This window comes from Acanthochromis polyacanthus, chromosome 13 (assembly GCF_021347895.1).
Source record: "Acanthochromis polyacanthus isolate Apoly-LR-REF ecotype Palm Island chromosome 13, KAUST_Apoly_ChrSc, whole genome shotgun sequence".
Lineage (NCBI taxonomy): Eukaryota > Metazoa > Chordata > Actinopteri > Pomacentridae > Acanthochromis > Acanthochromis polyacanthus.
Genome location: NC_067125.1, coordinates 25,769,124 through 25,781,241, shown reverse-complemented (window position 1 = coordinate 25,781,241; position 12,118 = coordinate 25,769,124). Strand labels below are relative to the sequence as shown.

The following is a 12,118-nucleotide window of genomic DNA, read 5'->3' as shown; positions in this document are numbered from 1 at the left end:
TGGATTAGAAAAACCAGCTAATTGATTACCAGATGGACAGAAGGATACATCTAACTTATGTGACGACACAAACTTTAACTTGAAGCTTCACTTTCTCCATAGACTACAATAAAACAGATTAAAATTACTTTGTCATTGCACAGCACAATGAAATTCAGCAGGAACTCAGACATCTTTAAAAGTACAATAACAAATGTGCAAATATGAAATATAACATCTATTAGACAAAAACAATAGCATGTGTAAGTGTATCCATGAACACTGTGGAGTAGCTTAATCCTTTAAAAATAGCTTATTTGGTTTTCATATTTATAGGCTTTTCTTTAATTGAAAAGAAGAATAGAATAGATTTCCCTTTTTGCCATTGGACAGTGTACGATGAAATAAAGCAGCAATCCTGTCAGTGCATTTACACAATCAGGTAACATTTTAAAAATGCAACAAGAAATATGCAAAAATAAAATCTGAACATCTAGTAGAAAAGAGCTGTATGTGTGTCTATGAAAACACTGGAGTACCTTATTCTTTTAAAGATTAGTTTGAAATGTTAGGAATTACATACATGGGGCAGTTCCATGTAAACATATATAAACAGGTGGAGTTTCAATAAGTACATAAATATAAGGTGCATATGGTAGGAGATGCAAAGGTGTAGATATTTCCACATTTTGAAAGTTTAACAGTGAGTAGCTTAAGCTAAATTGAGTTAAGGTGCTAGTGCACTCAGGTTTAGACAGTTTAACATTTTCATCTTGCACTAAACATCCATTCTCTTAGTGTTTGAAGATTTCATTTTCTAAATTTCTTACGCAAAAAGCTGAGATCAAAATGCTTTGGTTACACAAAATATGCAGTGTATGTAAAAGTGTTTAGTTTCAGCAAAAAAATGATCTGAAGTGTGGCGTTTTATGTTTTTGGGAGGCACTGAGCTGATTGATATTCTTCAAGCTTCAGCACTTCTGAGTCGACTAAAAGTCTTAGTATAAAATATTAAACTTGTGTTCTTACTCCCTGGTCCTGCTCAGCTTCATTCATCTTCCCTAACTGAACCGTGACCCAGATACGGATACCGCGGCCGTGACTGCCGCTCCAACCTTTACCTGCTGCCCACAGGTGAGATAGTATACTTCAACGCTTCAGTGGTGGTTCTGTACAACACAGAGGAGCAGCAGCAGAGACACTATCTGGGACACAACGACGATGTCAAATGGTGAGAAAACAGCAGACTGATCAGCGATGACTGACTTTTAATATGAGGCTGTACTTAAAGACTAACAAACTGTATGTGTAGTACATGTATAGAATAATACATGGGGTATGAAGAGATCAGTTTAAGCTGAGAATTGACTCCTGATCTCTTGTGGTATGGCTTTTCAGACATTGTATACTGTTTCAGTTATTTTCTACACAACACTTGCAGACAAAAACTAAAAAATTCAAACTGCTCACATCGTTTCGTTATTTTTGTTTTTGCGTCATCGACAGCTTCTGTGTTTATCGTCTGTGTAATTTGTGGCTTTTTTAATGAGCACCAGTTGACATCCTGAATGAGCTCTGTGCCTGGAGCCTCTGGGATGTAAACACTAACCCCCCCAGGGGCATGCTGGGAAAGCTACTCATCTCTGCAGGGAAACGGTCCCGATCTGTTCTCCCACGCCGTCACACTGAGTCCTCCTCTGCTTTGTATGAAAGGGATTCTGTTAACTACGGGAGATTTTGTCGTTTTAACTTCAGAAACGCAAAGTTATGTACATATACATATTGTATTTATTAGGTTTTCCAAGTAAATAATAGCAAAATAGATCAACTGATGTGAACGCTCTCATCATAGAATAGTTTAGGTTTGAATAGAAGTCATTTATTGTCATTGCACAGTGTACAATGAAATTAAGCAATGACCCTGTCAGTGCATTCACACATCAGTACAGATGAAATGTGGAGATATAAAACATAAAAATACAGTAAAAAGAATATTTACAAGGGGAATCTATGTAAAAAAAAAAAAAAAGTGATATACGTCCATATATCAGCTTATTTGATGCATTAAGTACTATAAATACAGTAGTGTAACTGATGTTGTACATGATAGGGTGTCAGTAATGTGTTTTTAAAAAAAATACAAATACCTCAGATTTCCAAGGTTTTGAAAGCCACAGACCAAAAACAAAAAAGCATCTCTTGTGGGAACAGCAGCAGATGATTTTTCCAGTTGCCATTCATGCATTTACATTTTCTGTATTTAAAATATTCTTTTATTGCATTTGAATCTGAATCAGCTGTTTCAATCCACCGTGAAACAGGCTTCTGTGATTTCAAGCCAGAAGCAATGGAACATGATTTAAAATGACACAATAACTCGACTGTACATTTTATCTCCTTAGCCTGAGTGTGCATCCCGATATGGTTACCATAGCAACTGGGCAAGTGGCTGGAAACTCTAAAGATGGAAAGGTACTGTGAAAATCACACTTGCATCCTCCCACAGTGTGTTCTCCACACTGTTAAATATTGACATAGTTAAAAGCGTGTCTCAGAGGGCATTTTAATTTAATAGCACTTTCTTTTTCTTGCAATGTTTTCTTCACTGTAAAATGTTGAGTTTTATCATCATGAATGGAACAGAAATCACAACAGCAATTGAAAAATAAAGTGTTTAATTAGTGTAGTCCTGTATTTTTTTATTTTTTTGCTTCTACATGTTGGATTAGTTTGTCTAACGTGATTTATGATTTCATATCTGTTCAGCTGCTGGCTCCTCATGTTCGTGTCTGGGACTCTGTGAGCCTCAACACGCTTCATGTGCTCGGGATGGGAGTGTTTGACAGGGCGGTCACCTGTGTGGCTTTCTCCAAGTCGGTAAGCAGCGTTTCAGCCTGTAGTTTGAGCTAACTGACCATCATTGATACCTCAGCAGGAAAATTGACGCATTACAGCAGCTGAATGCAGATGAGACATGAAAATAGCAGGATTCACGCTACAAAAGTACAATAAGGCTAGTAATAGAGATATAATAAAGACAATGTGCACGACAATGGCACAATGGATAATGTACCCAATTAAAGGACACACATGTTGTGTAGAACTATACTTACACAGAATAGAAACATTTCTGTTATTGCAGTCAAAACGTTATGGAGAGAAAATGGTAATAATGTGTGATTTATAAAGTTGAAGTAAATGCATACAGTATTAATGGCTTCTTTTGTTTTATTTTTTCCAGAACGGTGGCACCTTCCTCTGCGCCGTGGACGACGCCAACGATCACATCTTGTCAGTCTGGAACTGGCAGAAGGAGAAGCAACTGGCTGACGTCAAGGTAGCTGATCTATTTTCTGCATTTCTAGCTGATTTAAATAGTTCTCAACTTTAATTGTTAAGCTGTTACAGAAACAAACTTCCTGCCTGCTCTCTCCGCAGTGCTCCAATGACTCCGTACTGGCTGCTGTGTTTCATCCCATGGACACCAACCTCATTGTCACCTGTGGAAAATCCCACATCAACTTCTGGACCATGGAGGGCAACACTCTGACCAAGAGACAGGGCCTGTTTGAGGTACGGCCAATATAGACCTAACAGATGGGTTACCTTCCGATCGATGTACACATGGCTAAAGGGAATGAAGTTTAATGCAGAAATCTTGGAGTAAATCTTATGTTGTTTGTCTTTTTCTGTGTAGAAACATGAGAAACCCAAGTATGTGCTTTGTGTGGCGTTTGCTGAGAATGGAGATGCCATCACCGGAGACTCCAGTGGAAACATCTACATCTGGGCCAAAGGTAAAATCTAAATGAAGCATTCTGATCCCAACTTTTTGTACAATAAATTTGCACACTGACAGACTGGCTGTTTAGTGCATGAAGACTGTCCTTACTAGAGTGCCTACTTGCAGCTTAACTCAATTTCTGTTTTATTTTTTACTCACTGTGAAATTTGCAAAACCAGGACATATCTGCACCTTTGCACCTTCTACCTTGTAGTCATTTACTGAGACATGATACATGCTTACATACAGCTGCACTTTCTATGTAATTTTTGCCCTACCTGAGGGCATTATTTTTTCATGAATGTTCAGCAAACTGCAAGATCCAAAAGTGCAACATCAGTTAGACTGCTGTTTTTATCATTTTTAATACACCAAATAAGCTACCTTCAAACTAATAAGCTTTCATAAATACACATGCTGTTTTTTTCTACAAGATGTTTAGATTTTATTTTTGCACATTTCTTATTGTACTTTTAAAATGTTATCTGATTGTGTAAATGCACTGACAGGATTGCTGCTTAATTTCATTGTGCACTGTGCAATGGCAACAAGGCAATTCTTTTCTCCTTTTTTGCTAAAGAAAAGCCTATAAATATGAAAAAATAAAACAAAATTTCCATTAGAGGTGTTGTCTTTCACAGCTAAACAAGACCACAAGCAGTTTCATTTTTAAAGGAGTTCCAGCATAATGTTGATGCGTCAGTAGAAAAATGTTCTCATCATTAAATTCCTGTAGATTTACAAAGTTAATCTTCAAAAAAGAATCTATCAGAAGCTGTGCTTCTGTCTTCTGCTCTGACAGGTGGTAACCGCATCAGCCAGGTGGTGTCGGGAGCCCACGAAGGCGGTATTTTCTCTGTTTGTGTCCTGAAGGACGGCACCATGGTGTCTGGAGGAGGCAAAGACCGCAAGGTGGTGCTGTGGGACCACGATTACAGGAAACAATCTGAGATGGAGGTAAAAGGGCTGATTGAACAGTCCTGTGTATGTAAAAGACACAATGACAGAAAAATCCTGAGGAGAAAATCAGTCAAGGATCAGGAGATTTACAGAAAGAATTTGTCACCATTGGTTTAATGTTTTTTAATTGTTTTTCTAAAGTATGTTAAAGTCTTAGGTTTTTTGTTTGTTTTTACCATGTGTTGTGTTTGTGTGTCCAGGTGGGCGACTCGTTCGGTCCTGTTCGGGCTCTGGCTGAAGGTAAACCAGGAGAACTCTTTATCGGAACCACAAAGAATGCCATCATCAGAGCCGCCTTCCCCGATACTTTAACTCCTATCGTACAGGTAAACACACACAGATTTCACTTTCCTACGAAGGAAACACACCTGTACTGCATGAATGTGGGATACGGGGATCTAAATAAGACATGTTCTGAGTTCCAGGGTCACACAGATGAACTGTGGGGTTTGGACATTCATCCGTCCATGGAGCAGTTCGTCACCTGCTCACAGGACAAACAGGTTCACCTCTGGGACACCAACTCCCATCAGCCCCTCTGGAGCAAGACCATCGAGGTGAGGAGGAGCAGGAAAACATGAAAGCAGACCTGACAGCGCAATAATGTCACAAAATACTAAATTAGAGAGCACAAATAGAAAATTAAATGATAAGGAATTAATATAAAGCTCTGCTAAATGAATGATAAATGGTCTGTCTTCTCTGCTGTGCTCCAGGATCCAGGGAGGTCTGCAGGTTTCCATCCCAGTGGGGCTGTTCTGGCTGTGGGGACCATGACTGGAAGGTTGGCCTCTCCACTGCTTTTTCCCACATTTTGTCCCCACAGTTAAAAATCAGAAACTGAACACTGAAACATTTCCAGCAAGAAAAATCTATTATACAACTAACAATGTGAAGCTCTAAAACGTCTTTGTGTTTTCTTTATATTGGTCATTATAAATGAAAATAGATACATGTGCACTTTTTATTCATCTTCTTTGTCAATTTGAAGCTGCTGCATTTTTTACAATGGCCACAATAACCTGCAGCTATCTAAAACGACCCCCATCGTGTACAGTGCATGCACTTTTTTTCCTTCTTAACTGTTAAATTTGAACCTGCTGCTATTTTTAGACATCCATTACATCATTGTCGTTGTCTCTGTTTTTAGTTATCTGAATGTTGTTGTTTTTTTGTTCTTTCTTTTTGTTTTAACCTTTGTAATGTCCTCCCAGTTGCCATAAACCTTTTGTCCTCTAAGGTCAGAATTACCCCGCCTGGTTTGACTGCTATTTAAAGCATATAGCACAATTTGCCAATAAATTCTGCGTTACACCTTTAGTCTTACTTCAGTCCAACCCATTACCACAAATTTGTCCCTTCATTTTGGAAATTAGAGCCAAAAAGACTTTGCTACATTCAAGTATACGACGGACAAAGATTTTACTTGGGGTCAGAATGACCCTTAGGACAACATGAGGTTTAAGTGATTGCACTGGTGAGAAACAGATTTTCTTTTTGCTGTGTGTGCAGATACTTAGACAAATGACATTAAAGGAATGTTGAATCGTGAAGATAGCGATATCTTTGCTGTTTAAACTGTTGGTCAAACAAAACAAGCTGCTTACAGTCATCATCTTGGGTTTTTGTGTGATGCGCATTTCCCCAAATTTCTGGCCCATGTTTTGCAGATGGTTGGTGCTGGACACCGACACTCGAGATCTCGTTTCTATGCACACAGACGGCAATGAGATCATCTCCAACGTCAAGTACTCTCCAGGTAAAACATCACCTGTTTATTTATCAACCCAGATCCATAAAACACAGAAGTCCCCACATAGAATCATGTTTCAGTTCTGTGTTAACTAATGTGAGCTCATTTGTGCTTGTAGACGGTAACTTCCTGGCTGTCGCCTCCCACGACAACTTTGTTTACATCTATGCTGTGACGGAGAACGGCCGAAAGTACAGCCGTGTGGGGAAATGCACTGTAAGTATAAAACATGCTGTAGGAAGTCATTCCTAAAATAATGTCCCCTTTTCACAAGTCTTATCTCAGTGGTGTTAGAATGTTAAAAATAAAAATAGCTTTAAAGGAGCAGTATTTGCCTTTGGATGTTTACGTCAAATCAGAAATTCAAGAGTTTTGACAAAAATAAAACAGATTTCAGTCACATTTTCTTCAGGATTCAGTCTTCAGACTCGGCTCCTCATGCAGTATATGGTGTCTCTCTTTTCTCCAGGGCCACTCCAGCTTCGTCACCCATCTGGACTGGTCGAAAGACAGCAAATACCTTGTTACCAACTCAGGAGACTATGAGATCCTCTTCTGTAAGCTGCCCCCACCATTTGCTCATGTACTTTCTCATTTGGCATCGTGACTTGTTGCACACATCTCGGAGCAGGACAAAAGCTTTTCAGTTTGCTTTTTCAGGGGAGGCATCCAACGGGAAACACGTGACCAACATGGACACGGTGCGCAACCTGGACTGGGCCACTTCCACCTGCACTCTCGCCTTCAACACCTTTGGTAGGTCCATAAAACTTCCTCCATGTTGTGTTTGCTGCTTTTCCAGCCCATTCCATAATGCATAATGGTGTGGCTGGACCAGACTGTCATTCTGCTGTAGGGGAAGAAACACTCTGATGATGATGCAAATCTGAATAACTTTTCAGTATGGTAGGTTGCTCCTTGGTGGTTGGGTTTGTTGTTGTTTCCCATTGTGAAGAGAACTGTAACACAATTCTAGGACAGAGCAGACTGAAATGAGCAGGCTGATACTCACATCCTACATCCAATGGATCAGACTGCTCGATATTTAACCTATTCATCTGACAACAGCGAGCCCCCTGAAACCAGTTTGACCTATAGTGTCAACAGGTGAATTCATACAGATTTTTAGACTGTTTGCAGGTTAGCTGGCTGATGTTCAGCACAGTTGGCAAGCGAGTGGAGAAACCATAATGTACATACTGCTAACCCTAAAGCAACAAGAGGCATTTAGAACCTTTAGACTTTTAACTCCCAGCTATTATGCGATGTTTGCCAGCCTGAAAAAAGTCCACCTTTCTACGTGTGGATCATCCACCCAGAACTGTTCCAGTAGACAGCTTTGTCTTTTCTTGTCAGTTCTGATGGAGAATACTGACCTTTGTTCAAGCCACTGCACAATGTTCTGTATTTCTCTGCAGCCTGGAACAGAACATGAAGCAAATATCAATATCTGACTGTCTTTTGCTCTCCTTCTCTCTCACTTATTGTTCCTCAGGAATTTGGCCAGACGGAGCAGACGGCACAGACATCAACGCTGTGTGCAGGTCACATGATGGATCCCTGCTGGCCTCTGCTGATGACTTTGGCAAAGTGCACTTGTTCTCCTTCCCCTGCTCTCAGCCAAGGGTCAGTCACAGTTACACACAACCAACACGTCTGGATCCGTGTCTGCATCTCTGTATGCACACGTTTCTTTTTTAGAAACGTATTTATCACTTGAAATTTGCTCTGCTTCATGCAGACTTTGATATGCATTCATATGGTGCCTTTAAACCTAGCAGCTCTACAAAAGGCTTTATGATGGTGGAGCAGCTTGGGGTTCAGCTTCTTGCCCAGCTTTGGCACATAGTGACGTCGAGGATCTAACTATCAACCCTACAATTAGTGGACAACCCACTTTACCACCTGAGCCACAGCCGTCCACTTTAACGCCTCTAGAGCCGAACAACCGCAATGTTTCTCTTGCCAACGCTGTGATTAAGTGTTAATGAACACTGTGAAACCCAATGAAAGCTCAGCAGAAACGTCTAAATACTCGACCACACAGCCTTCAGTGCTGGATCATCACCAGACCTATAACGTATTCAATTTCTGCCAGGTGTTTATTTCGTGCTCACAAACTAGTTTGGGCCGTTTCACGTCTTTGTTGTTTTACAAGTTTTCTAGCCAAAGCCATTTAAACATAATTGTCTGTTCAAACTGCCTTCCATTCGCACAGGAACTGCAAATAGTTACAACATGTTTTAACAGCCTTGGAGTGAAACTGAGTTATAGTTGTACATATATTTGGCTGCACAAACTGCAGCAGTTGCACTTAATGGAAAAATTAGACCTAGAATTTACTTTAAGCTTTGATTTTTCTCAAAACTGTGTCACGTCAAAGTCTTTATAATCCCTGTTAGTAAAGATAAGATTAGACTTTATTAATACCGAAAGAAATGGCATGACATGAGAAGTGCAGTGCATAAAGGTAAAAAAACAATAAAATATACTGAAATACTAATAAGTGAGCTAAATAAATCTGGAATAGAACAGTAAAAAGTAATGCTATTATTTGTTCAGAACTAATAAGGAATTTTACACATAGTAATGAAAAAAGGAACTAAAATATTATATTGCACCTGAAAAATGAAATGACAATGACGTATTTGCACATACTGCTCAAGTTTCTCTTAAGAAAAATCTGAAGATTTGTGACGATATTAATGCGAAGGGAAACAGTCATTGTACCTTTTTCATAAAAAATACTGAAATTTGAGATTACTACACAAATTCAGAAACCACCTGATATAAAAAGCATGCAGAAAAAGTTAGGTTTTATGAAGACACAAGCTGATGGCAAACATAATTGCATAATTTGTATTTTTGAATGAATTAAAAGATACTAATAAAACTTTACCACCAGCACTACTCCCAGTAGTACAATATCAATACATTCTGTGAATTAATTTTACAAATCCTGTACAATATCTGTTTTTCTCAAATACTAGAATATATGCTATATTGGTGTTTTTCTACTTGTGTACAATCAGTAGCCTAGCCGCGCTAGACAACCCACGGCAACGAATTTAATTCTCTGCCAGGGTGGGTCTAGTTACCCTCCATAAGGCTCGAGGCTGGATTCTCCTAAAACTGGCCGGACCAATCACCATGAAGTGTAGAGTCAGAAGGCGGGTGTAACTAAGTGACGACAGAGGCGTGACGATTCTGACAGAAACAACCGGCGCACAATAAACAGTTATCTTTCGACTCGGCTTTGGCCACAGCCCTTAAAGATTTGAAGCTAAAATTCAACTTGAAAGATAAACAAAGGACGACACTGAAGTGTTTCATTGAGAAGAAAGACGTATTGGGATTTATGCCGACGGGATATGACAAATCCTTAATATACCAGTTGGCTCCGCGGCTCCGCTGGTTGGGAAGCTAACGGGACTTAGCCACAATCCGCCGGTGCTCTAGGAACTACGTCAGCCTATTCGTTGTGTTGATTGGTTGTATACCTACCCAATTGCTGCAGAGGGATTTGATAGACAACCTTTTAGCCCGTCTCCCTCCCTGTCGAGCTTCCCTAGACCCTTGTGCCGTCAGAAACATGGGTGTAGCGTGGCTAGGCTATACAATCAGTGCAATGTAGATAATAATCTATGTAAGATTATACTTCTCTCGGTACTGTTATTTTTTTAACTAGTACTTACGCATTTTTATGGATATTTTTGTACTACATTGCTTAAATGTTTGCGCTGTCTTTGCTGCTGTAATACTGCAAATTTCCCCACACTGAGATTGATAAAGTTTTATCTTATCTTGAAATAGTGAAATGATTGACTTCATGAAGTCACTTCCTGTTTCAAACTTAACAGGCTCCCAGTCACGAGTATGGTGGCCACAGCAGTCACGTGACCAACGTTGCCTTCCTGCATGACAACAGTCACCTGATCTCCACCGGCGGGAAAGACACCAGCATCCTGCAGTGGGTGGTTGCCTAGACAATGCCATCCATCCATCTCCACTTACGATCCCCATAAACAGGGATCAGCATCATATCTGACCCCCGTCTCCTCACTGTTTTAACCTCCTGCTACCAGGGGGCATCACCTCCGCTGTGCCTACTGGAAACAAAAACAAAAAAACAGCATAACTTGACCAACCCACAGATGTCACCCCAGATGAGATGAGTATCACTGTAATCAATGGAAATGTACCGCTGTGTGTATTAATAGAATGTAGAGAAAATGACTTGGTTGCGAAATCAATTTCTGCAACTACAGTCCCAGCCTGATGCTGCAGATGGCAACCACACAGTAAACCTGTGGTTTTAGCATTAGTACTCACTGTGCCTAAACTGTATTTATTTTAACCCCCTTTAAAGGGAATTCCATCTATTTGAAGAGACAAGTTTGTTACAAGTTTTAGCCCCTTAATTGCAACGCATGTGCACTAAATTTTTGTTATTATTTTTTAATGCATGCAACATGGTTAATGTTGGAGTTATATTCAAATTTAAATGATTTATATTGTGTTGTTCATGTATTGGCTTCCTTTAATTTCCTTAAGGTGTGGAAAAAATAGTGGGCAAACGCTTGAGGTAGATGCAAACTATATGCGAACCAGTGAATTCTGAATTGGTTTTCAAAATAAGAGCTTTGATTTGGAATAACAGGGTTAATAAATGGAATTTTTCCATAGTTGAGTGTATTAGATTCTTGTGAACGTACACTTTCCTAAAGCCAGGAGTCACAGAAACAAGCCTTCAAACTTGTGACAAACTTGTGTAGAGATATCAGAATAAAACGGGCAACTTTTGTCGAGATGTGATATTCTAAAGTCAGAAAGAGTATTGCATGTTTGGAGGGATATTTGTCTTTGAGGGTTGGCTAGGGATCCCTAAAATGGGTGGTATTCCCCTTATAAATTACTTACTATAGCCCCATTGCCTTGCTATATTCCACATTTCCAGCCCTCAGCCTGATTTCTGAACTCTTTAGGTGCACATTTGTAAGTATTGCAGATTGCTCTAGGAGATTGTGAACGGTACGAAGTGGCTGTTTTGTCCCGGGCCTTTGTTTCACCTTCTCCCCTTCCCCACCCCAGACTGCTGTGTTATTGATTGTACTACTACTACTACTGTAACTGTGCTGAGAAGGCACTAGGTGGCGCTACAGTGCTAGAGAATGAGCATGACTGAAGCTGCCCTCCTGTAGATGCTGTTAATGTCGCAAAGGTCTCTAGAGTAAATATATATATTATGCAGTATATCCGAGTGGCTGTGTTATTTTAATATTTAACTGTAACAACGATGGATGTTATTATTATTATTCTTGTGGCACTTTTAGCGATTGACAGAGCGGTAATGTAGGCTGCTGTGCTTTGGAAGTGAGCTTGATGCTGTGCTTTGCCTTCTTCAGTTTTGTTAATAAAGTTTTTACCCAAATACTACGGTGGCTCCTTTTCTCTCTATATTGGCGAGAAACGTGAAAAAGATGCTCAGATCCTAATCAAATGAACCAATACATGAGTTCAATCAGAACTGTAATCCATGATTATTTTTTTTTAGATCTTATATCTTACTGTGCTCAATTATCTAAACTGTTTAAAGTGAAATATCGTGACAGGCAGCTCATGGTACAGTTGTAGTGACAGTC

At 39.7% G+C, this 12,118-nt stretch overlaps 1 protein-coding gene across 2 annotated transcripts in view; it reads left to right on the top strand.

Annotated features, from left to right (window-relative positions):
• Window positions 1-11,912, top strand: part of eml2 (EMAP like 2) — a 30,850-nt gene extending 18,938 nt beyond the window's left edge. For both annotated transcript variants that reach the window (XM_022194162.2, XM_022194163.2), the window contains 16 exons: window positions 1,061-1,210; window positions 2,382-2,451; window positions 2,746-2,856; window positions 3,221-3,316; window positions 3,418-3,552; window positions 3,677-3,776; window positions 4,566-4,720; window positions 4,924-5,049; window positions 5,149-5,280; window positions 5,440-5,507; window positions 6,394-6,482; window positions 6,595-6,692; window positions 6,946-7,033; window positions 7,137-7,232; window positions 7,972-8,102; window positions 10,337-11,912. In XM_022194162.2, coding sequence (XP_022049854.1) covers window positions 1,061-1,210; window positions 2,382-2,451; window positions 2,746-2,856; window positions 3,221-3,316; window positions 3,418-3,552; window positions 3,677-3,776; window positions 4,566-4,720; window positions 4,924-5,049; window positions 5,149-5,280; window positions 5,440-5,507; window positions 6,394-6,482; window positions 6,595-6,692; window positions 6,946-7,033; window positions 7,137-7,232; window positions 7,972-8,102; window positions 10,337-10,462 — 1,771 coding nt within the window. In that variant the 3' untranslated portion in view covers window positions 10,463-11,912. The remainder of the gene's footprint in view (window positions 1-1,060; window positions 1,211-2,381; window positions 2,452-2,745; window positions 2,857-3,220; window positions 3,317-3,417; window positions 3,553-3,676; window positions 3,777-4,565; window positions 4,721-4,923; window positions 5,050-5,148; window positions 5,281-5,439; window positions 5,508-6,393; window positions 6,483-6,594; window positions 6,693-6,945; window positions 7,034-7,136; window positions 7,233-7,971; window positions 8,103-10,336) is intronic.
• Window positions 11,913-12,118: the final 206 nt, after the last annotated feature.